The sequence below is a fragment of the Hippocampus zosterae genome, chromosome 2, assembly GCF_025434085.1.
Source record: "Hippocampus zosterae strain Florida chromosome 2, ASM2543408v3, whole genome shotgun sequence".
Lineage (NCBI taxonomy): Eukaryota > Metazoa > Chordata > Actinopteri > Syngnathiformes > Syngnathidae > Hippocampus > Hippocampus zosterae.
In genome coordinates, this window is record NC_067452.1 from 12452449 (window position 1) to 12479729 (window position 27281).

Sequence of the window (27281 nt, forward strand, 5' to 3'; positions counted from 1 at the left end):
TTTTTTGTTTTTTTGTTTTTTAGCCAATACCTAAAATTAAGGCCAGTATCACCTCAAGAGCGATACCTGGTAGCGGGACTCTCCCATCTCAAAATAAAACTGATTTGAAATTGAAGTGAATGAGAGTGTGACTGGCCAGCGACCCTTGTGTGGACACGCGGATCAGAGTGGTGGATGGGTGTGAGCGCGATTGGTTGTGTGTCTACATATGCCGGTAATTGACTGGCGACCAGTCATTGGTATCTCCCGCCTCTTGCTCAATCTGGGATAGGCTACAGCTAGAAGATGAATGACTAGATGGATGGATGTTAGCATGCAAAATTGATCAGGTGCTGTTAACGCGCATCTGGTTTGAACTGTAAATTGTTTGACTGGAGAATTTGATCCCGACTTAGGTCGTTTGAGAAGCCTTGGTTATTTCACAATCTAATGAGAAAACCGGATGGAAAACATGACGCGTTTTCTTGCGGCTGCTTTCCGTTGGACGAGACCTCACCTTGTAGACATACAACTCATGGCTCTCGTCCGACAGCGTGGTCCCATCCTCTCTCATAAGGGGAGTGAAAGCAAAGCCAAAAAGTTTTTTCTCCCCTTTGTCTTTCGCTGAAATGACATACTGTAGGTGTCAGCAACATGCTTCATAAACCACTCTGGCCTAACGAGGCCTATGAAAAGAGCGACGGCCGCCACTGGCCCATCGAGGTTGACTCACTGGAGCAGTGTCTGAACTCGAAGCGCAGGTGGGAGCCTCGGAAGCGATCTATGGGAATGGGAAGTTTGACCATCTCACTCCAACGAGGACTGTTGTTGTGGTAGAGGACAAAGGAGCGATAGTCAGTCATGTTGGGCTCCCCACTGCCCAAACTGATACAGTCCTGCAAAAGAAGGAGGCATATGGCAAGTAATGAGTGGATGCTGAGGGAGAACTAACGTCCTTGTCATGACTAATGGTATGGAAATCTGCTGAATGAATCACATTTAACACGCGTCGTACTTTGAGAGTGTCCCCGTCGGCGTAGAGGACATAGAGCGTCACTTCGATGTTCTTCTGGACGCTCTTGCCACCCCGCTCGAACTCGCCTCGCTCCAGGGTCAAGTATAAGTCATTGCGAATGTCACCTGTGAGGATTCAAACGGAGAGAAAAATGAAACAATGTGCTAAAGATTACAGATTACGGAACCGTGCAAATTGACAACGTCAATTGTAATGCAATGTTTACTTGGAGTGCCAATGCGGGACAATATGATACTGATACGAGTTGTTCATATTTAAGTGGCTTGCTTTGGGGCATGAATCACAACGGGGTAAGGTGGGAAGTATTTTGGGCCAACCGGTGAAAGGACTTGACGGTCATGTGAGGTGCGTCTCAAATATTGTAGTACTGTATAGATATTCAGCAGTGCTTTGAGATGCAAGATTCATTGGGACACACAAGAAGCTAGTACAAATTACAAAACTAGGGAACACAAGCGCAATCATAATCATGTCAATGTGCAATGGCGCCTTGAGATACATGGTACTCTGCGATTTTGGACTTTATAAAAACAAAGCCCTCTGACACAAAAACATCCAGCCATTCTCTGTATCACAATGAAATAGCTGAAAGGCTTACATTTGCATTTCCCATAACATGATGTGTTAGCATTAGCATTAAGTCAGTGGACTAAAGGGTCAGACATGTGCGTGTTTAAAATACTACACAAGCCATTGATTGATTAAATAATTGTTCAAAAAGTATGACCAAATATTTTGTCAATATTGTGTTCGTACTGTGCGGTCCTCTCCTGTTTCCATTCATTCACGGTGCTTCCTGTCCCTTCCTCATCTTTTCCTCTCCTCTGTCAATCAGCATCCTGTGTAAACTGATCTTTGACCTTCCACTGCCCTCCTCTTCTGGTCTCCAGCCTGCTCGATGAATCTCTGTGCCCAGTATACATCCATCCACTGCTCTTTGGGATCCTTACCTGGCATGATGACATCTGGAAAACCCAGTTTCCGCGTGAGTGCCAGGGCTCGGTTGAACACAGCTTGGTTCTCCCGTCTGATCTGCTCCAGCTCGCCCCTCAACAGCTGCAGAGAAATGATGAGGCCTGAGAGCAAAGTGGGTTGTGGGAAGAAGTGGAAGTAGGGAAGCAGAGGGATAGAAGATAAGTGGGGGCAGAGAAGGTAGGACAGAGGGTTATTTAAAGGACATCAGTCAGAGTGAGGAGGAGGACATGACAGACAGAAGGGTGACTAGACACATGAGGTGCGATCAAGCAGATGAGACGGAGCAGGCTGAGAAAGATCTTGCAATAACGCAAGGAAGGAAATATTGGCAGTGCCCGCAAATGCTGACAGATTTGAGTGAATTGTATGTTACTGTGAGAGGCAAGTTCGTCGGGGAGGGCACTGATGAGCTTATCGGTTTGCTGCAGCTCTGTTATCAAATGGGCATTACGAGCACAGTAAGAGATCTCTGGGACTGAATTATTCTATTAATAACACGAACAAAACTTTTCATCTTCAACAACACACTGCGATACTGCAGACTGCAAATCATGCCCAGCATAATAAATGAACTCCACGAGTGGCTACGGCAGACTATTGGGGGCAGGCAACAAGTTTCTCGAGCTCCGGGTGATGAGCAACGGGCAACGTCTTCACAAGAAGGGCAGGACTGTAGCCCTTATTTGCCAATATGCTCTGACGGCCTCTTTGAAATTCGACCCACAACTATTCTGATAGGTGACTTTAATATTCATATGAATCTTCTCCTCTGAACCACTTACCACTGCGTTTCAGACAATAATTGATACTTTTGCTTTCACACATAAGAGGTGAAGCAATGCCTAAAATAGTAATACTTTAGATAAGGTACGAACCCGAGGCTGAGCAACCACAGATGATTGTCTACCACTGCTATGTCTGACCATTACCATGTGACTAAACTCAAAGTCTTCCATCAGGCATGGTGTGATAGCTTGCTGAAACATAAAGACGTTCTCATTTTAGCCAAGATGAATTATTTCTCCAGAATAATCGGTCTCAATAAAAACAACCCGAAATACTTGTTTGATGGCAATGCTTATATGGTAATGCTAACGCAACTTCCAGTAGCTCCTGCCATTCATCTCAAAGATTCAATATGCAATTTTTGACTCAGAAGACTCAGCTCATTATGGACACTGTTCCAAAAACCCAGCCGATTGCTGCTGTGAATGGTGTTAAAAGGGGCATCAAGGATGACAAATGTCTAACAGTCCTCGCTCATTTTACAAAAGTATCTCTTGAAAATCTCACACAAGTGGGAATTGGGGCAAAACAGATAACTCGCTTGGTTGAACTTGTGAACTATGTTAAGAATTGTTTACGATTTTAGGCTGTTCCATCTTAAATATTAATTTATCACCCTCATGTAGCATCCGAGCAGCAGCTTTTAAGAACACTGCTATTCGACAGTGACTTAAGCGACTCGGAGAGTCTATGTAATTATCGGCCAATTTCAAAATGTTATCGTGAAAATTATTGAAAAAGCAATATCGTAACAAAAAATTACATGGCCACAAACAATCGATTTGAATTTCCCCAGTCAGGATTTAGAGCCGGCCACTCTATTGAGACAACACCTGCCAAAGTGACTAATGATCATTGAACTTCCACTAGCCATGGACTCCGACAGCTCATCAATACTATTATTACTCTAGCTTAGCACTGACACCGTCGATCATAACATATTAGAATGACTTCATGACTGTTTTGGTATTTCAGGCTCAGTACTTTCTTGGTTTTAATTCTTACATGCACCCTGTAATTCATGGCCTGACATTAACCAACTTGCATTGGCTCCCAGTTGACTAGAGATGCAATTTCAAGGTTTTGGGACTTTTTCATAAAATATTACACAGTTTAGCACCTTCCTATGGCCATATGTTGCCATCCCAAAAACTTTGTTCATGTGATCACGAGAGCCAAAAAGAAGTCTGCAGGTTCTTGAGCTTTTTGTTTTGGAACACCTTAGTCATGGATATTAGAGCCGCTACCTTCGAAGAAATGTTTAAAACTCAACTTTTTTTGTGACTTTATCATTTAGTTGAACCTCCATTCTTTCGCTTTCTCGTGCCCCCATCTCCTCGGCTTGGAAAGCAGCGTAGGTAATGGTGATCCAATTAGATGTTGAAAAAATTCTGCTCCAATTGATCTGGTGTGGACAACCTCCTTGGAGGCAATGCTATGGAGATTTCCTCATTTACCAACCGGGCCGGGTTTTAAGGAGGACCCACTTCTCCAAAGGCGTCTTCTTGCAGTACTTCATCGTATTTAGCGAACTCTTAGATATTTCTGACAAATATTGGATAGCACCATATTGTGTTAAATCAGGGGTCGGCAACCCAAAATTTTTAAAGAGCCATATAGGACAAAAAAAAACAAACAAAAAAAAAACATGTCTGGAGCGGAAAAAAAATAAAAGCCTTGGATAAAACTTACAATGAAGGAAACACATGCTGTGTGTATGTAGGAGACTGGAATGTCTCAGAATTGTTAATGTTATTCATTCCTTTGTGTGTTCAGAAACGCCCCAGTAGAATTTATTTTGTAATTTCCTCGCTTGATTTTTTTTCTTTTGGTGTATTATTTTCGCCTTTCTTAGTGTCAGTGAAGTGATCATTAATTTCCATTTTTCTGAGGCTCTCTTTGAACTCCTCTTGAGTCGAACGAGTCGGACGCAGACGTGCCTGTTTGTCGAGATTGTTAAAAGCATAAAGTATACGTTTAAAAAAAAAACACCACAGCTCTCCTTTTTCGGAGCTGCAACATGTATCTATATCCATTTGAGCTTTATTAGCCTACTATACCAAATCCAGTAGACACTTAAACAGCTTCTTCCCTCTAGCCATTAACCCCTTAAACAGTCACTGACGTAGTCACTCTTCTTGCACCACAAAATGGTACTACAAAACTACTGGTTACTCTAAAATGGTTCAATGATTTTGTTGTTTACGATGATACTAGTGCAGCGTGTTATACCGGAGACAAATTCCTTGTGTGTTCTACATACTTGGCCAATAAAGATGATTCTGATTCTGATTCTATAAAAAAAAAAATGTTTGATGCTTTCTACTGCCTTCATTAACGATTTGTCTTACTGTTTATTGTGCATGTTAAATTGCTCCATGTACAGCACTTTGTATGCTGCAATGGCTTTTTGAAAGTGCTCTATAAATACTGTTGACTTGACTTGACTTTCAAACATTTTTTATAAAGCTCCAGGGAGCCACTAGATGTCGCTAAAGAGCCGCTCTGGAGCCGCATGTTGCCGACCCCCGTGTTAAATGTTGCCCAATCATCACCCATTGCAGCCTGGTCATCTTGGAATGGGGATTCCCCCATCCGCGGCCAGGGTTTCTGATGGGGTTTTTGAGTTTTTCTTTGACCTGCTAGGGGGGAAAGATCAACGGATGTCAACCGTCGGCACGTGAATATCTCGGAGAAGTTTTTGTGATTAAGCGCGATATAAATATTAGAAAATGTAACTTGACTCAATGTTATTTTCTAGTTAACACACAGACGTAACATGACATGTTCAAAGACGACGTTCTTCATCATCTCTCATCTAAAGTATGAACTTTTGCATTTTTTAGACAGACACCACATAACTGCCCCTCTGTGAGTCGTCACCTTACCGTGGTTGAGGGGTTTGTGTGTCCCAATGATCCTAGAAGCTAAGTTGTCTGGGGCTTTATGATGATTACGATAAATGGATCTCGGTTTCCCTTGCCCGGACGCGGGTCACCGGGGCCCCCCTCTGGAGCCAGGCCTGGAGGTGGGGCTCGTTGGCAAGCGCCTGGTGGGGTACACCCATGGGGCCCAGCCAGGCACAGCCCGAAGAGGCAACGTGGGTCCCCCTTCCCATGGGTTCACCACCCATGAGAGGGGCCAAAGGGGTCGGGTGCAATGTGAGCTGGGCGGCAGCCACAGGCGGGGACCCTGGCGGTCCGATCCTCGGCTGCAGAAGCTAGCTCTTGGGACATGGAATGTCACCTCTCTGGCAGGGAAGGAGCCCGAGCTGGTGTGTGAGGCAGAGAATTTCCGACTGGATATAGTCGGACTTGCCTCCACACACAGCCTGGGTTCTGGTACCACTTCTCTCGAGAGGGGTTGGACTCTCTTCCACTCTGGAGTTGCTCACGGTGAGAGGCGCAGAGCAGGTGTGGGCATACTCATTGCCCCCCGGCTCAGTGCCTGTACATTGGGGTTCACACCGGTCGACGAGAGGGTTGCCTCCCTCCGCCTGCGGGTGGGTGGACGGGTCCTGACTGTTGTTTGTGCATATGCACCAAAAAGCAGCTCAGCATACCCACCCTTTTTGTAGTCCCTGGAGGGTGTGCTGGAGAGTACTCCTGCTGGGGACTCCCTTGTTCTGCTGGGGGACTTCAATGCTCACGTGGGCAATGACAGTGAGACCTGGAGGGGCGTGATTGGGAGGAACGGCCCCCCGATCAGAACCCGAGTGGTGTTTTATTATTGGACTTCTGTGCTCGTCACGGATTGTCCATAACGAACACCTTGTTCAAACATAAGAGTGTCCATATGTGCACTGGGCACCAGGACACCTTAGGCCGCAGTTCGATGATCGACTTTGTAGTTGTATCATCGGATTTGCGGCCGCATGTTCTGGACACTCGGGTGAAGAGAGGGGCGGAGCTGTCAACTGATCACCACCTGGTGGTGAGTAGGCTCCGATGGTGGGGGAAGATGCCGGTCCGTCCTGGCAGACCCAAACGTATTGTGAGGGTTTGTTGGGAGCGTCTGGCGGAATCCCCTGTCAGAAGGAGTTTCAACTCCCACCTCCGACAGAGCTTTTCCCATGTTCCGGGGGAGGCGGGGGACATTGAGCCCGAGTGGACCATGTTCCGTGCCTCTATTGTTGAGGCGGCCAATCTGAGTTGTGGCCGTAAGGTGGTTGGTGCCTGTCGTGGCGGCAACCCCCGTACTCGCTGGTGGACACCAGCCGTAAGGGATGCCGTCAAGCTGAAGAAGGAGTCCTATCGAGCCTTTATGGCCTGTGGGACCACAGAGGCAGCTGACGGGTATCGATTGGCCAAGCGGGCCGCGGCTTCGGTGGTCGCCGAGGCAAAAACCCGAGCGTGGGAAGAGTTCGGTGAGGCCATGGAAGCCGACTTCCAGACGGCTTCGAGGAAATTCTGGTCCACCATCCGACGTCTCAGGAGGGGGAAGCAGTGCACCACTAACACTGTGTACAGTGGGGATGGGGCGCTGCTGACTTCGACTCGGGACGTTGTGAACCGGTGGGCAGAGTACTTCGAAGACCTCCTCAACTCCACCAACACGCCTTCCTTGGAGGAAGCAGAGCCTTGGGACTCTGAGGTGGGCTCTCCTATCTCTGTGGTTGAAGTCACCGATGTGGTTAAAAAGCTCCTCGGTGGCAAGGCCCCAGGGGTGGATGAGATCCGCCCGGAGTTCCTCAAGGCTCTGGATGTTGTGGGGCTGTCCTGGTTGACACGCCTCTGCAACATTGCGTGGACAACAGGGAGAGTGCCTCTGGATTGGCAGACCGGGGTGGTAGTCCCTCTTTTTAAAAAGGGGGACCGGAGGGTGTGTTCCAACTACAGAGGGATCACACTCCTCAGCCTCCCTGGTAAGGTCTATTCAGGGGTGCTGGAGAGGAGGGTCCGTCAGGAAGTCGAGCCTCAGATTGAGGAGGAGCAGTGTGGTTTTCGTCCCGGCCGTGGAACAGTGGACCAGCTCTACACCCTTAGCAGGGTCCTTGAGGGTATGTGGGAATTCGCCCAACCAGTCTACATGTGTTTTGTGGACTTGGAGAAGGCGTTTGACCGTGTCCCTCGGGGAGTTCTGTGGGGGGTGCTTCGTGGATATAGGGTACCGAACCCCCTGATACGGGCTGTTCGGTCACTATACCACCGATGTCAGAGTTTGGTTCGCATTGCCGCCAGTAACTCGGAATCGTTTCCAGTGGGGGTAGGACACCGCCAAGGCTGCCCTTTGTCGCCGATTCTGTTCATAACCTTTTTGGACAGAATTTCTAGGCGCAGCCGAAGCGTTGAGGGGGTCCGTTTTGGGGGCCTCAGTATTACATCCCTGCTTTTGGGATGAAAATCAGCACCTCCAAATCTAAAACCAATGTCCTCAGTCGGAAAAAGGGTGGAGTGCCCCCTCCGGGTCGGGGGGGAGATCTTGCCCCAAGTGGAGGAGTTTAAGTATCTTGGGGTCTTGTTCACGAGTGAGGGCAGGAGGGAGCGGGAGATCGACAGGCGGATCGGTGCAGCGTCTGCTGTGATGCGGACGTTGTATCGGTCTGTCGTGGTGAAGAAGGAGCTGAGCCAAAGGGCGAAGCTCTCAATTTACCGGTCGATCTACGTCCCAACCCTCACCTATGGTCACGAGCTATGGGTCGTGACCGAAAGAACGAGATCCCGGATACAAGCGGCTGAAATGAGTTTTCTCCGCAGGGTGTCCGGGCTCTCCCTTAGAGATAAGGTGAGAAGCTCAGTCATCCGGGAGGGGCTCAGAGTCGAGCCGCTTCTCCTCCACATCGAGAGGAGCCAGATGAGGTGGCTTGGGCATCTGATTCGGATGCCTCCTGAGCGCCTCCCCGGTGAGGTGTTCCGGTCATGTCCCACCGGGAGGAGACCCCGAGGAAGACCCAGGACACGCTGGAGAGACTATGTCACCCAGCTTGCCTGGGAACGACTCGGGATCCCCCGGGGAGAGCTGGAAGAAGTAGCTAGGGAGAGGGAAGTCTGGGCTTCCCTGCTAAAGCTGTTGCCCCCGCGACCCGGCCCCGGATAAGCGGTAGATGATGGATGGATGGATGGATGGACCACATAACTGTTGAATGTTAAAACGTCAGTAACTCTCTCAGGAGTTTTATATCCGAGTAAAACGTATTCCATGTTTGAAAAAAACATACGTAATAGCAATAAAACACATTTTCATCACAGCTGCAAAACCTTGCGATATTATCAAGTATCAACACTTGGAACTAGCGAGTATTAATATGTAAGTCCTTCTATTGGATCTGAAAAAAAATGGCATGGGTACATACATCCCAAATGTCATTGTTTTAACTAAATTTCAACTAGTGACAGAGGGAGGTATAAATGACTCATAATGTGGTTTAGAAAAAAACACATGGTGAAGATCACACCATATGTTGCAAAAACAGTGATGGCATCTACAATGGAGGCAATGCATACTCAGAAGCGTGGCGTTTACCGTAATTGGTGCTGGGAGCTGAATACTTGGTGTTGGACTTGCGGATGATGTTTTCATGGACCTGGTACCACTCGTTTTCGTTGTTACATCTGGAGAGAAAAACAGGCAGGTAGGGCAGTTGGCAGCAAAGCCATTAGCGGAACAGATGGGCGAGGAGAAATTGTGCACATGGGAACTGCACGAACAGCATGTGTCCCTGAGCTGATTTCCTCCTGGAGAAAAGGTAGCAGCATGGGGGAGTTGCTATCAAGTAGCACGTCAGCCCCAACGCTCACGAGCACTAAGCAAAGCTGACAGCCGGCTCTCGACCAGTCTTTTTCATTACTGTGGGCCTGTAGGCCCCTGGGAAAGACACGGGGAAACGCATAGGAAGGCGCCTTATAGGAGCCGACAGTTTGGAGGCAGCACAGCATTGAATCACGGCTTGCGTTTTAAAAGCAAGGACCCGTTGCCTTAGCAGAGGGATCCACTAAAACAGCTCTTTGTTCTGGAGACCTTTGTTCCAAACAAAATCCCCTGAAACGCAACCACGTGACTGATATAGCGCGTCTCAGTGACCTCTGCCCGAGAGCAGGCATATTGTCACAGTTGAGAAACTATGAAAAACGCTGAGCTGTTTTTATCATTTTGATTGGCACACAAGCTCAGCGATCTGTGCAGGGTGCCCTGCCTTTGTCTTTCTTGAAGACCCTGCCAACCAGCAAAAACAGAGATTTGGTTGGAAATGCATCATAAATATTTGAAGATGATTGCTGAAAAACATAAAAAGAGACTGAGAACTGTGGAGTGCAAAATTGTGGAAATGCACCGGAGTAGTAACGGGGAACAACTAAACCCCCAAAAATGTTAAAGAAACAATACATTGCACAATGGAACCTCGGGTCACAAACCTGATTCGTTTCGTCACCCCGTTCTCATCATTCATTCCGAAACATTCACACACGAGGTCATATTTCCAATAGAAACGAATGGAAATGTAATCATTCCCTTTCAGCTGCATTACAATGTAGTTCAAAATAAATGTGCAATATAGAAACAGGTGAAAACACATTTAAGATGAGCAAATAACAGCAAGTGTGTGAGCAAATTACTGTGCAGTGTCTTTCCTACGAGCTCAAAATGGCCAAATCCTCTCACAATGCAGTGCAGCTTTTGCATTGCATTGTGGAATGTGGCATCCACTTTGGGGAACAAACAAAGATACCTGAGGCACAGAGACAATGGCGTTTATGTGGCGCGAGAAATAGCACCAAATTCTAGGTCTTCCGCGGCAATGCCAAGACTCTTCAGAAATTGGAAATGGTGTTCACGTACAAGTGTGTGTGCGTTGTGCTGCGAGACTCACGTATAAACTTTGAGCACAAAGTCCTTCTCCTCTTTGAGGTCAGTGATGGTGTGGAAAACGTCACTCATAGCAAGAACAGCGCAGCCATACGGCCGTCGGTACATCACATGAGGTGGGCCTTTCTTTGAGTCGTTCAGAAGCATACGACCTGAGGAAAGCCACAAAAAATGACAATAAATTTAAAAAAGAACTTCACTGCGAGGACACTAATAAATATAATTGCATACATGGTTGGGTAGCGCAATCATGGCCAAAATGATTCACAAACGCTCCCAAATATTTTGATGAATATAGTCACGATTATGAATTCAAGTTTTTCATAATGTCAGCATCTGTATTTTTAAACGATATGCAGAAAAGTTCATTGAATAATGGCAGCCAAAACGACGATCCTAATTAAAATGTGTTGAACTGAGCAGCCCTAACACACGGTTAATACCGTACCAGTTCTCATGACATGTGCCACAATGTACAGGTCTCTCTTCAAGTCTTTACTGCTTAGGTCCTGCAGAGCAACATGGAAAAGTCAGAGTGAAAACAAAAAATTCACGGTTGCTTCTAAGCCTCCTGAATTGAATTGAATGGAATGGGTGGAAAGGGGAAAGCGTTACCGTGAAGAGTGCACAAAGACGATCAACTTTCTCGGGATTCTTTGGTCCTCCATTTTTGTTGAGTTTCACCATGAACTTTTCACTGCAAAGACATCACGTTTACTGATCCGTGTTCATTGCACTCATCCAGTCATGTGCCACAGGCGTGCGTCTACCTGATTTGTTTGGCCTCTCGCGTGTCATACAGGGAAAAGAAGACGTCAGCGTCCTCGCTGATACTGTTGTAAGTGAAGCTCTTCAGATTGATGAAGAGGTGGTGTGACACCGGGACACGGCAACTGTCGCCGTGGCGTTGTCTCACGTTATCGGCCTGGCAAGAAAAGGAGAAACTCAGGGAACTACTACTGCGAGTAAAGTCAAACTCTGTATTCAGTGGTGCTCCAGTAGAATGGCGATCAATGGAGTAGGGGCTCGTGAAATTTTGATGTGGATCCAGAAGCAGTTTTTGATGTTTGAACATTGCAAGAGGGTCATTTTTGGATATGTTCCTGGATTTCCTGAATGAATTACGCATCCATCGTAGAGACGGATTTCAAACAGAGGTAGCTGTGACGCCGTACATTTGGGCGCTGATCTAAATTACAGCTGTTGAGTCGAGTTGCTGTCCACTCCAGTCCACACTCTACTGCACTGTTATTTGTAATGACACGCTGTTTACACTCCAAGTGATCCCCATCGGCGTAAACAGCATATACGTGAAGCGGGGGTGCTCCAAGAAAAAAATGGAAGGTTGCCAGGGCAGCTTTGAATCTTTCCGTAGTCATTCATTCGACACTCAAAGTAGAAATGTGACAAGAACAAGTCTATCAAAGGGATGAGCCTGCCTGGCATGGCCACTTGAGCTTGAGTCCAACACACCAAGAATTTGAATAATCAGATGAAAGGTTTCGGAGTGTCGGAAAAATGGCCTTCGGAAACACCTTCAGATGAGGGTAAAGGCGTAAACCTTGATCACTTTTCAGCACATCTCGGCCCTTTCGTTTGGTCTGCTACTCAAGGAACCCGTGGTCAGATTGGCTGACAAGTTTCAGCTAAAAACATCCACAGAGTAACGGCTCCGACGGCACTACTTGCCTTAAAAACTCGATCACAAATGGCCCTCTATTGCCGTTGCTGGACAACAAATGAAAAAAAAAATGTTGAGTTGCGTTTACCTGGTTTGTGCTTTGCTGACCACAGTGTCTGCTGGATACATGCTAAAAGTAAAAAGAGTGAAGGTCACAAGCGAGACCAAGAAAGGCATTGTCTCCTCCCGCAAAAGCTTTGAACGTATTTCCCTCATCGCAGGTCCAGACAAGCACGAGCTCATGGCTTTTGCCTATATTTGAACTGGGACGTTCGTCACCTACGTACGGCGCAGAGTGGCAGCGAGCGCTAAAAGAAGCGACGTGTGGGAGGGACGAGGACAATGCCGCTATCGCCCACACACATCACAGCAGCCCAAAAGAGCGCCTCTCTCTCTCCCCTACCTAAAAAGGTGCCAGAGCATTGAGTATTGCCAAAAACAGGCTTGTGCTCATTAATTACATTTTTCACAAGGACATACTGCAAACTTTCTTGATGGGGCATGCAGGTGATAAATAGTTTGCCAAAAAAATAGAAGAAAGTTATTAGTCCAATTTTTAACCTGATACTGGATAGTCAATATCTTGTACCCCATTTAACATAAATCGCTTGGTAGATTTTGAGAAAGCAAACAATTAATTTGAGTATCTTCTAGTCCTGTACAATTAATCAGGTTCAAAGAAGACATTGTAGTACAATGCCATTATTAAATCACAAAGGCAGGAAGTTAAAAGAAATTAAACGACTTTGTTTTGGTCCCAACTGGAAGGCTCGTGTGTGTGTGTGTGTGTGTGTGTGTGTGTGTTTGTGGTAACAAATAGTCCCGCCCCCTATTCGCTGATAGATAGATAGATAGATAGATAGATAGATAGATAGATAGATAGATAGATAGATAGATAGATAGATAGATAGATAGATAGATAGATAGATAGATAGATAGATAGATAGATAGATAGATAGATAGATAGATAGATAGATAGATAGATAGATAGATAGATAGATAGATAGATAGATAGATAGATAGATAGATAGATAGAGATAGGGGGCTGTGCGTACGTGTGTGTGTGTGTGTGTGTGTGTGTGTGTTAGATTAATTAAAGTAGATAAATACAGTGGCTTTCATATTATTTCCATCATATTAATTCATGGTTCCCTTTCCTTTATTTTGGTGTAAGCCTAACCTTTAAGACCAAAACAAAAATTATATACAAGGGACGAGGACCTTTAAAATTTTCACTTATTAAATAGAAATCAGAATATTGAGGCTTCAGGGGAACCATTTTTTTCAAAATGGTTCAGCCGTAGTATTTTCCTGTCACTTGACATTACATCTGCATTGCTGGCTTGCAAAAGTCACGTGCCTGCAAGTGAAGGACACTCTCAATATGGTGTTGGAAGGAGCATACAGGACAGGTCACAGGAGGCTGTTCCAACAGCCAAATGCGCCCCTTCTCATGAGTCACCTTCTTCTGGATGATTTGATATTTGGTCCACTTATTTACACAGCCTACATCACATACAGTAAACTCTGTCTTCAGTCACGCACAGAGTAATGCTGCAGACGTAGTCTATACATTCTGCAGGCAAACGGCATACTTTATAATTTAGAGAGCACTCATTCACATATTTAATTTATTGCATTTACTTATTCATGGGGTAGGTTTGTGTAAAATGCAACGGTTCAAGAATAATTCAGGACAACATACCAGTTTGTAAAGCTCGGATATGCTGATCTGGTCGGGGTCCACCATTTCAAACTCTTTCCTGGGCACAAGGTCTATGCCAAGGTGCCTGATGAGAGAGAAATAATGACAGTCCAGCAATGTCACATTGCAATGACCGAGGTACTTTTGCCGCAGATCAAAGGACGTGAATACACTTTGTGTTACTCGGAGAAAGCAAGTCTAAGTCAAAAATACATCCTTCATATGTTCAAAATATGTTTGCGATTAAATGATTTTCCTTTTTATTAGCAGTGGACTCAACAATCATGACAGACATCACGATAACCCCCCTCGAAGCAACATGGGTGTGCTGTACAACAAATCACCGCACCTGAACCCAATCAAGGAACAGAAATTGTGGCTTTGTGCTGTCTTGCTATCGCAGAAAAGGGGCCTTGTTTGTCATGGAGTGTCACTATAACGTAGCATGTTGTCATTTTAAAGTTGGATAAACCGTGCTGTCATGTCATAATGAAAATTTTCCAAAATGTGACGAAAAGCAGTGTTTCATTTCTGAAAGTACACCACAGTTGCGCATGTACTGCAGCTTTGTTGACGAACACAATCCTATTCTTGGACATCATGTACAGCCTCAATGAACAGCTGTGATATGTTGACCATGAAATGAGATCACGCCAAATCTCATGCCAAGTGCGCCCTGCAATGCACTGACCTTAACGACCACAGTTAGCTCCTTTGATGACAACATTTTGAATGTTGTCATCCAAACCTAAAGATGCATTTCAAAGTATCGCTCCTTTCAGATTTGGCAAATCTGAATGCCAGCATTGCTAAATTGAGCTCCGCCTCCATCAAGATGCACCCCTCCACTTGAGTCTTTATTTGGGTTATGGATGTCTGTCATTGCTCAGTGAGATTTGAGAAGTGGCAGCAGACAGAATATGGCCTACCAGTTCCTCCAGGGAGAAGTGCCCTGACTTGAATCTGCTTGACACGCGCTCGTATATAAACACAACTCGAAAACGGGTTTGGACAGACAGTGAGGAAAATGCTTCATCAGTCTCGATGTACTAAGATGACTAATGCTTCATCATGGAGTTTGAGCGTAACTTCCTTTGATCAGTTTGAAGATGAACAACATAATTACAAGAATCAACTTAACTATGGTGTACAAAGTATATGAGCTCAAGTGTTTCATATTTAGGGTTGCTTAATAACTAGTGAAACACAGCAATGTGGATGTGTCCAATTATGAAACAAAACCATTCTGGGTATTTTGATTGATACTGAAATAATGATTCATAAACACGATTATTCATTGATGTCAAAGCGATTTATTCAACGACCGAAACTCCAACTTTAAATATAATTTGAAAGAACCACCAGAAAATTAATTTCGAAAAAGCATAGTAATCTATATATATATATTGCGCGTCGTCCCGCACGCGGTCTGTCCTTCCGTCTGTCCCTTTTCAAAACGTACCTACTTCACCGCGCCGCTACGCGCCGCCACTGCGCCGCTCAGGCAGTGACTCACTACGATCGCGCGGGCATCTTAGCGAAAAAATGCTGTCTACCCACAAGCATTGCAATGAAATTGTTAGTTATTTAGTAGAGCTAAACATCTCTTTATTTTCGTGATAAGCAATGAAGATGAACAAAAAGTTGAACCAAGCAACAACACTTTTGTGGGCCGAAGGCCCACCTTACCAGCCTTCCGCAGGAACTAGCTGATGAGCCGCCCGGAGGGCGGCGAACCACCACCTTACCAGCCTTCCGCAGGAACTAGCTGATGAGCCGCCCGCAGGGCGGCGAACCAGCTAGTAATATATTAAAACAACAGCAAAAAATAGAACAATACAATACAATACATGCTGTATTGTCACAGTTGAGAATAGAACTCACGGTCATTCCAGAATTTGAGGACAGATTTTAAATAATCCACATACAAAATATTAAAACATGAAATTTCTGAGGAAATTTACTTGTCCTGAGACCAAATCTAAAAAAAAAAGTAATAATAATAATATGTAAGAATGGCTAGCCAATTTGGAGTATGCCATAAAGCGCCATTTTTATCTTCGACCATCCCCACACCTCCATGACCAAATTAAATCTCAAATATAACTGTGAAAATGAATTTTAGATTTCATTTCATTTTTTGACAGTCATTGTTTCATGACTGTCTCTTGAAACCGTGGGAACGTTTGTTTTAATGAACATAATGTTTGAAATAAGAATTTTGACTCATGGAACATGCATCCCACGATATGCACGCAAGCCTGGGATCTTATTCTTTTTGGCATGGTAGAAGAAGAGGAAAGCGTTTTTTTCCAAAAATGTTCAAGGCAAAATGTCCCCCAATTCTGGAATGACCAACATGCTGTTCCTGCCATGCAATTGTCATGATTCGGTTTAGGGACCAACAGGTGGCACTGTAGGGCTCGCCCGGCAGCTGCACACCTGTTGGTCATTTGGTAATTAGTTGTATAAAAGGACTCCTGCCCGAAGACTCAGTGTCGGGTCATTGTTGCTATTGCTACTGTCATGCGCTGTTGGTTGCTGTTGCTTCTTGCTACTTTCATGTTTGTTTCAGTCATATTTACTTGTTTAGCTCATTATGTTATGTTATAGCTTCAGTCCTGTTTTGGTCATGTTTTTGTTATTGAGAGTTTTTAGTTTCTGCCATGGTTTTTGTTTGTTACTTTGGACTTTGTTTAGGATTTAGTTTTGTTGTTTTAAATTCAACTCTTCAAATACACCCTGCTCCTCTCTCATGCCTGCTAATTTGGGGTCCACCACCACCATGCAACGTGACAGCAATAAACCAGCAATGTTTCTAAAACCAAGTCCATGTTGGATTTAAATATAAAATGTGTGTAATTCTTTTTATCGTGTGTTCATTTGACAGTAAACTCTGATCGAAGCGTTAATAAACGTTTTAAAGCACGATCACTGGGGCGGGGGGGGGGCGTGGCCGTGCATGCATGCGTCGCAGGCTTGCTATAAGTAACACCCGGACGATCAAGGGGCTTGCACAATGCAGGAACTTGCATATACATTGTTTTTCTCGATTATTATGCTTTTATGATGTGAGAAAGCTGAAATTGAACTCATAATTCTATTATCCAGCTCGATGGTGCGTCTGCCGCCATGCCCCCCGCCCCACACACACACTTTTTTTCTGCGATGATTCCTTTTTTATTGGTGTGATTGTGAATATTGCCGCTGTGAAAATGTAATTTCCCTCACAGAATGAATAATGTATCTATGCATCTACTGAATTTTAAGACATGTGATAATGATGTCCTAAGTGAAGGTAAGACTTACTCATTGCCCCAGTCAAGGCGTACAGTGATGTGCCGCTTGATCTCACGGGTCTGGTCCTGAGCAAGGTGACCCTGGATGAGCTGCCGACGCAGGTCGATGAGCTCATTCATCACGTGACGCAGCTTGTGGAACAGATCAACCTTATGTTTCTGTGAAATCAGCCAAAAAGTCTCGGTTAGTACACACGAGGGGAATCTTTAATTGAACTACGACAAAGCCTTCGATTCAATTCGGTTTATCTGGAATCCGCTTCAGGTGCCAAGATGGTTGAAATGAATGCAAGACAAATGTTTGTCAGGGCAATTTGAGGCAGAGGGCTACCAAAAGAAATTAAAGACTAAATTAAAAACAGCAAAATCATGACTTTTAACATGATTTATACTCTGCATATTAAATGAAAATCCATAACACAAGCCAAAAAACGTCATGTGCATTTTCACTAGAGAACCATCTGCTGCATCTGGTGTATCACTGCTCCACTTGCCCCGAATGCATAATTTCAGATGCACTGAATCTAAAAAAAAATTGGCAGGCATGTAACATTTAACTTCTTTTCGGCGAGAAGAGTCTACATGGTCTCTAGGGGGCCATCGAGCATTTTCACGATATCTGGTTCGATACAAAGTACGCCCTAATATCAAAAGGAGGACATTGAATCCCCACCATCAGTCTCAATGATCTGATGACTCTCATTCCACTCATTCCATGGCAGCATCCCTCCTCGTCATCGTGTGGGGAGAGAGAGTGAAAACGGTTTGAGAAGCCCGAAGGGAGAAAGGCGCCACATCTACGCACTGGCTGCGTGTTGCCACTGAGATTCCAGCCCACAGGTTTTTAACACAAACATTCCTTTGCGGTGTCGACCTGCCGGTGTTAATTTTTTGCAGACCAAGGACAAGCAAATAAATCTGCCCCTGTTCTACCAAATGATAAGATACAACTGCAGTACTCTGTCATTTTGTTTATACATCAATGCAAAGATTAAGCAGAGCCACAATACTCACGGAGGGCTCTACATTAACAGTGGCCTGCTGGCCTCAGACCACTACATGACCGTGTTCGGCCACCCCTGGTTGTTTTTTTCATATTAGAGCTTCAATTTTGAGAGTTTTAGACACTTCAAAAGTGATCAATCATCACTGATCTTTTCACTGCTTGAATCCTTCCATGAGGAAAGGCTTAAACAAGATTTAAAAATGTCAAATGTTAAATATTCAGTTCCATTTTGTAAGGTAAAAAAAAACAACATTTCATGAAATAAAAACCAGAAACAATATTTTATTATAAAGGCTTAAATAATATACTGCTTGTTCTCCAAGACTGCACAGGGCCGAAGATTTTATTTGGGGTTGATGAGCCCTTACAGGCATCCTGTCTGCGGGGCTAATTATGTTCATTCTTCAAAGTTATCTTGAGCCCATTGCTGAAGCTAATGTAGCAAATTCAAACTGGCAACAATGAGATAAAGTCTATCGACATTCAATATGTGATACATTCTAGTATTATCTCACAAACTGACCAACTGTGATGGCAAGGTCTTTGTCACATGGGAGGTAGGTGGCCAAACAAGTGCCGTTAAATCAGGGGTGCCCAACCTTTTTTGTCCTAAGGGCTACTTTTCGATCAGCCTACCCCCGGAGAAAAAAGGAAAATCACTTCTTTTCACTTTTTTGAAAAAAGTCGCTCAAGAGGGTCACAGTACTCGCTAATATAGCGTCAAAGTCGCTAAGTTGGCAACACTGACTTCCTGTCATGACATTTTTCTTTTCACTACACACCTCACGGTCACCTTGAGATCAGTGTGCGGTCTACCACGACTCAATGGGCACACCTGCGTTATATACAAAATGCTTCACATTCGTCGAGCATCGGAGGATGTTCAATCACTGTAGTGATGCCTTCTGTTGGGCTCCTTTGTCGCCGAAAAGAAAAATGTACTTTCACAATTAAAAAAAATAAAAGAATATCAGCAACGTATCCTCTCAGCCTCAATCCATTCCGCCTGCCCTGGAGCTGGATAAAGGATGCTTTAGGTTTGTAGTAATCATTTTTGCCCAGTCAGTGAAGATGATACAGGAAGTAAGTGAAGCAGGCCAAAATCAATCAAGGGCCTGAATGACAGAGCATGAAATCGGATATGACAGGTCTGTGGGCCATTATCTGTGTCCAGCACCCAGTTCTGGTCCCACATAGATAGCTTAAGAAAAAGTAGGGCAACAGTCATGACTGATCTAAATGAGGTGTACTGTACTTTCAGGCAATATCTCTTTCAGGAGTCCGGGTCATGTGTGTTGGATCGGGTGCGTGGGGAACGGCGTGTTGGAAAAGCCTCTTCCGTTAAACCCCTCCGGCGGATGCAAGCGAAACAACAAAAAAACTGTTGTGCTTACAAATCACCCCAGAAAAGCTCACCAATCTTAGATCCGCTCTGGCAATTATTGCGCAGGCCTGCTACATTCGAGGGTTTTTGCGATTTTAAAAAGATTCTTGATCAGTGACACACCCCCACATATAAAAATGAAAAATCAGGTATGTAACAGTTCGGATCATATTGTGTGCGGTCTGCTCCCATTACCTTAATGCAAAGCACCACACACATGAAGATTGTCTTGCACCACCGATTCCGAAACAAGTCCTCGGTGACAGAAAGCTCGTGTGATCACCCGTGATCTCACTAAGAAAACATTGGCCAGGCCAAAATACATTTGATTCAAAATCCACTCGATCACCTGAAATACAAACTTGTTCGTGATCTTTGGATCATTTCAGGTACAGCACTGTCTGGGGAAACTACTTTGAGACAAAAAGTGAAATCAGGTATGGGTATATATTTTATTTACTGCCGCGTTCTTGTTCATTGGTTAGAACTGGTTCCTCAACCACCATTCTGAGGACGGGTACCGGGGCCACACAGAGACAGACGTGCCGGCTGTGAACAAATTTTCTGATGTGGCAGAAGTGTGTACGACTCTAGCCAGTCCGAGTCCCTCTGCTAACATTGGTTTACAAGACGAGATAAACAGAATCCACCAATCAATGGAAGAAGATGCAGTAAGTACAGAAAGTATGAGTATCAAATCGACGATATGCAGAGCTGATGGCCAGCCGTGACTTCCCAAGATGAAGCTATTTTAAGGAGAAGTTCCTCCCCAAGCGGTATCTCCAGGAGGAAGCCGTTGCACATTGTAAGTCGTCAAAAACAAGGCAACACAAGAAACCTGTTGATTACCTGGGTGGTACTTGTTCAAATGATTCAAGTAGAAAGTCACATTCGCAAGCAGCAATGATGCTAACGTCGTATGTAGGAGCGTAACTTAAAAGTTATGTTGACATTATAAGGCGTAATTACTATTCCTGATTGGTCCATTTCTTAATGGTGAGCTCTGTTATTTTCTTTCCTTCTACATTTGTTGTGCAGGACAATGACACTGTTTGATGTACTTGTCTTAACTGGTCCGCGACACAAAAAGGTTGGGGACCACTCGGTTAGAGGACTTCTTTGATTGGCTGCATTCCGTTCCCATCACAGTCCATGCAATCGCTTTTTGGTCAGAACTACTGAGCACGTCTAATATTTAACTCATTCAATCCCAGCCATTTTCACTGGAGCAACCCCCTCAATCCCAGCGTTTTACTGGGTTTTGACTGATCTTGCAAGGCCCACAGAATATTTGGTTCTAATGCTATATAAACATCTTTTTTCTATTCTCCAGCAATCGGCATTACAAAATGGCTATGTTTCATGAAAATGGTGATTCCTGTGTAAAAAACGGAGAAAAAGAGCTTTTTGTAAAAGCATGCATTTAAAGCACGTGAGGCACCACTGCCACCTACTGGTCGCTTTTTACAGGATTTACAATACAAACGGCTTATTCTCATTCACTGATAGCATCAGACCCTCCTCCTCTCGATGACGCAAAAAAAGACTTAGACCTACAAGTACGTTCTTGGTAGGCGGGGCCTAATTTAGTCTTGTGAAATGAAAGAGTTAATAAGATTGTCGGGCGGTCTGGTTTTGGACCGTATTATCAAGACACTGACACACTCAAACAGGAAGATGACCTTGTAGGACAATCTTCTAAGACTTAAGATTGTCGGGTGTTGGTCAAGAAAAGGCAAAATCCACCCAATTGACGTAAGTTATGTGTGTGCCAGGGCTGAGGAATTTGTTGTCCTATTTGTGATAATGTGAGCATGAATCAAGAGCTACTCACCACATAGAGTTGCTTCCAGAGGACACCCCACTCCTGCAGTGTCGAGGTGGTCTCGGTGATGATGGGGTCCTCGAGGGGCACCGCCGTCTCACACAACCTGACATAAACATTTGCATGAAGACGAGGGTGCATGAGACACACCACCACAAAACACATTTAGGGATGAGTGGTCAAACCACCCGGACGCAGAGAGTGTGTCATCAAATTCTCACAAAAATATTTCACGTGTGCAGGTCAGGAGATGATGACAATTTCGTCTGTTTTATGAGATCTTTAGGCTCCGCCCTGATTGCCTGTCAATCAAAGGACTGGAATGGAGTCCAAGTGAGTGTCAAAGGTATGGCTCATAAGCCAGAACTGAACTTTCGGGGGTCCTGTCCGACCCATGCACAGAATATACAGTCGCTGCCATTTTTCAAAAAAAGGAACTGTGTTCTTTACTAGTTTTGTCCAGTAGAGGCACTGATGACCACTTAAAATGACAATCTGAAATTGTGTGCTCGTCGCGATTTCACACCTGATTATGATGCACTTGTGAATGCTAAAAGAGGCGGAGCTTCTCGAGCAAAGCCAGTCTCCTTCATATAAAGTGCTGTACCATCTTTGCAATGGATTCTTGTATTAAAATGAGTCTTTACTGTAAGTATTTTAGGACACTGAAAATTGCAAATTATGCATTCACAGCTTCCAGGTGAAAAGTTGTGGGTTTGGTTGGAAACCATTTGCTTTTTTCACGCAGCGTCACAACAGAGGCGAACCGAACATCTTTCTTGTTACAACTCTGGAGTAAAACAGAGTCGCAAGCAAAAGGAGAACATGTCAACTCAAGAAAGCTGAGTCAAGCTGACCTGAGATTTGAACCTGAAACTTTTTTTGTGGTGAGACAACCAGTGTGTGCCCCTCTCACAGCATCAAGACCAAAATGTAGGGAGCAGGCCAGTGCATCAACTGTTGTCATGACAAGGGGCAAGGCACTCACTCCATGAATCTAAGTGATTATCAGTGCAGGGAACACTTTGGGAAAAAGCAATAGATGCATCACATCATTAACTCCACAAGAAAGTAAAACAGACTTCCCAGATTGCAGCTCCTGGAGCGAAAAAGTAGAATCATGTACATTTCAAAGTTGCGACAGTACTTTTTAATTGTTTGAGCGCAAACATGAAGAAACCCAGCTGGAAAGGGAATTCCTGGTAAGTTCCACGAGTTAAGGCAACTAAACATTCCTACTCCTCATTATTCTTGTATAGCACCCAACCAATTCCATCTTTTATCTGAACTGCTTTATCCTCACGAGTGTGGCGGGTGCGCTGGAGCCTATCCCAGCTGTCTTGGGGCAGTAGGCGGGGAATACCCTGAACCGGTTGCCTGCCCATCGCAAGGCAGAGATAGACAAACAGGCATTCATGCTCACAATCTCACCTCGTGACACTTGGGAGCATTCAATCTACCATGCATGTTTTTGGAATGTGGGAGGAAACCGAGTACCTGGAGAAAAACCACACAGGCACGGGGAGAGCAGGCACTCCACGCAGGAAGGCCAGGGCCAGATTCTCTGTACTGTGAGGTGGACATGGTAACCAGCCAACCACCACCATGCCAATCTCGAAGAGCAGTGATCCTCAAATTGTGGGACCACCACTGGTACAAAAGAATCTCTATCATATAGTTCAGTTGAACAGTAAATCCCCTTCCATTGTGGGTGTTACTTCCAGACCCCAGCTCACCACCCCACAATATAGACACACCTGATATAAATGCTCTTTCAATAATCTTTCTAATCTCTTCAAATAAAATAAGGCTGATGCTACCTGTTTTTTCCTCTTCTTTCAGATGTAACAATACTGTGCCGCCACCTAGTGGCCAAACTGTAAGCCAAAAAAAGTGAGTTGTAATTAGACAAAACAAAATCTGTTGGTCATTTCGCAGACAAGGACGAGCCGGCATATCTAAAAAATGGAGGTTTGCACCACTGTGGGTGTGAACATATTCTACAATAATTCAGAGGGGTTGGTGCCCACTCTTTACATATTTATCAATGAAATATGTCGGGCATCCACGTGCACAAGACTGCAGAACCCAGAATGTGTCTCTGCCTTTGCCACTCCACCAGGTGCATCGACACAGATGGAAATTTGGTGCAGAGCTTTCTGCCAAATTTTCACTTGCACGCAAAACACTAAATACAGTCGCTGCTATTTTCTACTGCTACTCTACCCACTTCTGGAGACGCTGAGTAACATCCGTGGGCTGCATCCAAAAATGACAAACTAGTTTATTTTGTAGACTTATAACTAGGCAATGGAGAGGGGAGTCATATAAAATATTGCCTGAGGCTGGCCCTCGATCATAACTTGTATACCAGCAGCTGTGTCCTTCTTGTTTTTCAGTGGAAAATTCCTGTCCAATAGTTGTCATTATATTTTGGGCTCATTCCACCACTTTTACTGAATGCAAGCACACCACAGTTTAGGTTTGAGTTGATGAACCTTCGCAAAACTCCAATTAGTACTGGAACGCGTGCATGTAGAATCTTGTCAAATAAATGCAGCTTACCCTCTGTTGGTCACTGTGGATTTTTTCAAGTGAATGTAGCTGACTGGGAAAATACCCTGTGGACACACACAGGGACAGAATTGTTACACACTGTGACGGGATTAGGTTATTGATTGATTGGAGAGCAGATTTGTGACTGTGTTGTGGGTTACAAAATAGAAGCTGTACAAAGATCCCCGTTAATTGCTTCAATTCTGTTCCAAGCCCGATATAGAAATAAGATAAGATATCCTTTATTCGTCCCACACTGGGGAAATGTACAGCCTCCAGCAGCAAGAATGTATGTAGAAAGAAGAAAGAAGAAAGAGAAAAAAAAACAACAAACATCTTCAATTAAATGCAATATGAACATAAAATGGATAAATCGCAGTACTATTTACAATTTTCCTTCACATCATTTAATTATTATTATTATTATTATTATTATTATTATTATTATTATTATTATTATTATTATTGTTATTTTTTATTCAACAGCCTGACAGCAGTCGGTAGGAACGAGCGTCGGTATCTCTCCTTCTTGCAGCGCGGGTGTAACAGTCTCCGGCTGAAGGCGCTACCAAGTGCTGTCAGGGCGGGCTGGAGGGGGTGGGAGGGACTGGCCATCATAGCTTTTAGCTTAGTTAGCATCCTTCTGTTGCCCACCTCCTCCAGAGTGTCAAGGGAGCAACCCAGGACAGAACTGGCCTTCCTTACCAGTCGCTCCAGTCTCTTTCTGTCCCGGGCTGAGATGCTGCCTGACCAGCAGACAATGCCATAATGGATGGCCGAGGCCACCACCGAGTTATAGAATCACATACTGTTGAAAATAATCTATAGTTTATGTCTACAAAGATTGCTTAGACATACTTTAAACACATTTAATTTATCAAACGGCACATAAAGGCAAATGTAAAATAGAAATAGTTCATACGTGAATACGGTATTAATGGCGTGAAGAAATTAAAAACATTTTTGATAGTGTAAGCCTCCGAAAATCACTTGTACATGCTTCAGACACATTAAAACTTTTCATACATATTGTAAATGTATTTGAACACAGACATATTGTATGTATTAAATTTATAGGAAAGATGGAATGACAGATATGAATTTTTGGGAGACCAACATTTGGCAGAATCAAATTCCCCCCAAAACTAATAACATTTTTAAAATGTAAATAATGAAATAACTTCTCTCCTGATCTCTTGCAACAAAAAAGATCTGAATTACAGGCAGAGCATTTGACTGCTTTACATTAATTTGTAAAAGAGAGAAAAATCGGCCAATTTTTTATTTTATTTTATTTTTTGCCAATGCTAAAAAGAGCTCAAATCAGCCAATTAAATCATCCGTCCGGTTAATCTGCCTGGCACTAATAATAATGAATAGCGTGTAGCATCCACTCTAATGACATTACAACTTGTTTAGACACACTGTTTTTTTTTCTAGATAGTAAAACTAGAAAAACTAAATCTAGAAAAAAAAACACGATTACTGTATGTTTAATTTGATTGCTCTAAATTGAGACCATTTATAATTAGGAAAGGGGCAATTACTGTCAAGTGTAAGACATGTCATTATTAATTTACTAGCTAATAACACAAATAATAAAAGGGGGCAAGGAGGGATCCCTCTCGCTCTTATTTCATGACTCGTAGCAGTTTATTAGGTCACAACAAACCGTTCACAAACTGCAGTGCACATAACGAGTTGGTAAACCATTTCAATAGCCTTCATCAGGCTCTTGCCATTTCCAAGTGGTAACAAAGCAGAAGATGAACACGCAGAACAATAGTGCTGAGAAAGACGTGCCAAATGTCACTTCTGCAGCTTGTCTTTCCAATCTGCCAGATGTGAGCAATTAGCCACCGCAAGTGAAATTAAGTCTGTGAGCACTCGGAGAGTACGGGGGCGAACCAGTGTGGGCAGCGGAGTGCACAACAAAATGGAGGGTTATTAGTAAGAACTGTAAATAGCTGATGGGAACGAACAAGGACAGCTTGCAGTCACAAACACCTACAGTCCATTCCCAGGGAATGGACAGCTCTTGTGATTTCTTTAAACCAAGCCCAGATGAATCCCATCATGCCTCAGCCCTTCGTGCACCTGTTAAAAGCAGTGGGGAGCGTGCCTCAAAAGCATCTGTCTCTCTTTTCCAGGATTCAACTTGTTCGTCGGGTTTCCAGACTACTCTGCAGCGTATACTGTGCAATTCCTCATGGAAGAATGTTACAGCTGTCGAAAACACTCTCTCATATGTGTTGGGTATTTTCTGCAGTGCAGGTTATTGATTTCGGTCCGCGGTGATGCTGTTCTATTGGTCTACTTCCTTGCTTCTTTCCACTTCACATCTTGAATAAAGATGGTCTGTAAAAAGTTGCTCCTACAGGAAAATACAATGTCGGAATTGAGTTCCCTGTTTCAAAGCAAAGTCTCCTGGATTTGGGCTTGATTGAAGGAATACTTGACACCATTGTCAATGATCAAACTGCCACGTGAAATCACTATTCAAAAGTCCAATAAAGAAACATTTGGGAAAGTAACTATGGGATGTTCAAGGAAATTTTTACCGTTGTTTATGAAAAAATGTTAAAATGGAATGTGGGGTTTAATACCCATTGCTTTTTTTCAAAATCAACTTTCCTTTTTAATGTATACTGTTTTTGTATTTTCTTTCTGATAGAGAAATTTACGAACAAAATCATATCATGTTTAAAGTTTCGGTTAATTTGGGCATGTCCGGACATACTCAGCGCAGAGGCGTCGGCCGTTTGGGCGGCGGGCCTTTTTTTGAGTAATCACATCAAAGCAAGGGGGGCCAACAGATGGAAGAACACTATATTCAATCACAGAGTGGGAATGAACAAATTGGGAACAAAGAGTTGTTGAATACCAAAAGACAGTTTGGGAACAACTGTCGCGCCCAGGTGGACATTAGTCATCAGCAAAGTCTGTGACTTTTCGTATTCGGGTAGATCAGATCACTACCGAGGGGCCGGACCAGGGGGCGCGTTATGCAAATCTCTGGGGCAGTGTCTTTCTTGTATTTTGCAATAAAAGTTCGAACCGGCGGAGAGGGAGGCGAGTGTGATCGCGGAGCAACTAACCATCGTTCGCTCTCAGAGATCCGCTTACGCCGATATTGAAGACAATTTTCCTGTGTGCCGAGTCATTTCTTTAACTTTGTCCGAGAAAATCTCTGACACTTTCCAAATGAATGTTTTTAAATGTATGTACTGTTGTTTTAAGCGGACC

The 27281-nt window shown here is 44.1% G+C and overlaps 1 protein-coding gene across 4 annotated transcripts in view; it reads right to left on the reverse strand.

The window, feature by feature from the left end:
• dock3 (dedicator of cytokinesis 3) overlaps window positions 1–27281 on the reverse strand; it is a 76292-nt gene that overhangs the window by 30392 nt on the left and 18619 nt on the right. For 3 of the 4 annotated variants that reach the window (XM_052057917.1, XM_052057916.1, XM_052057915.1), the window contains exons 4-18: window positions 24045–24100; window positions 23300–23356; window positions 21489–21585; window positions 17275–17423; window positions 13966–14050; window positions 12349–12390; window positions 11350–11504; window positions 11195–11276; window positions 11028–11088; window positions 10584–10731; window positions 9239–9327; window positions 1966–2091; window positions 995–1119; window positions 713–875; window positions 497–603 (exon numbers count right to left, since the gene is read on the reverse strand). In XM_052057917.1, the coding sequence (XP_051913877.1) occupies window positions 497–603; window positions 713–875; window positions 995–1119; window positions 1966–2091; window positions 9239–9327; window positions 10584–10731; window positions 11028–11088; window positions 11195–11276; window positions 11350–11504; window positions 12349–12390; window positions 13966–14050; window positions 17275–17423; window positions 21489–21585; window positions 23300–23356; window positions 24045–24100 (1542 nt within the window). The remainder of the gene's footprint in view (window positions 1–496; window positions 604–712; window positions 876–994; window positions 1120–1965; window positions 2092–9238; window positions 9328–10583; window positions 10732–11027; window positions 11089–11194; window positions 11277–11349; window positions 11505–12348; window positions 12391–13965; window positions 14051–17274; window positions 17424–21488; window positions 21586–23299; window positions 23357–24044; window positions 24101–27281) is intronic. The other variant, XM_052057918.1, reaches the window with a different exon arrangement.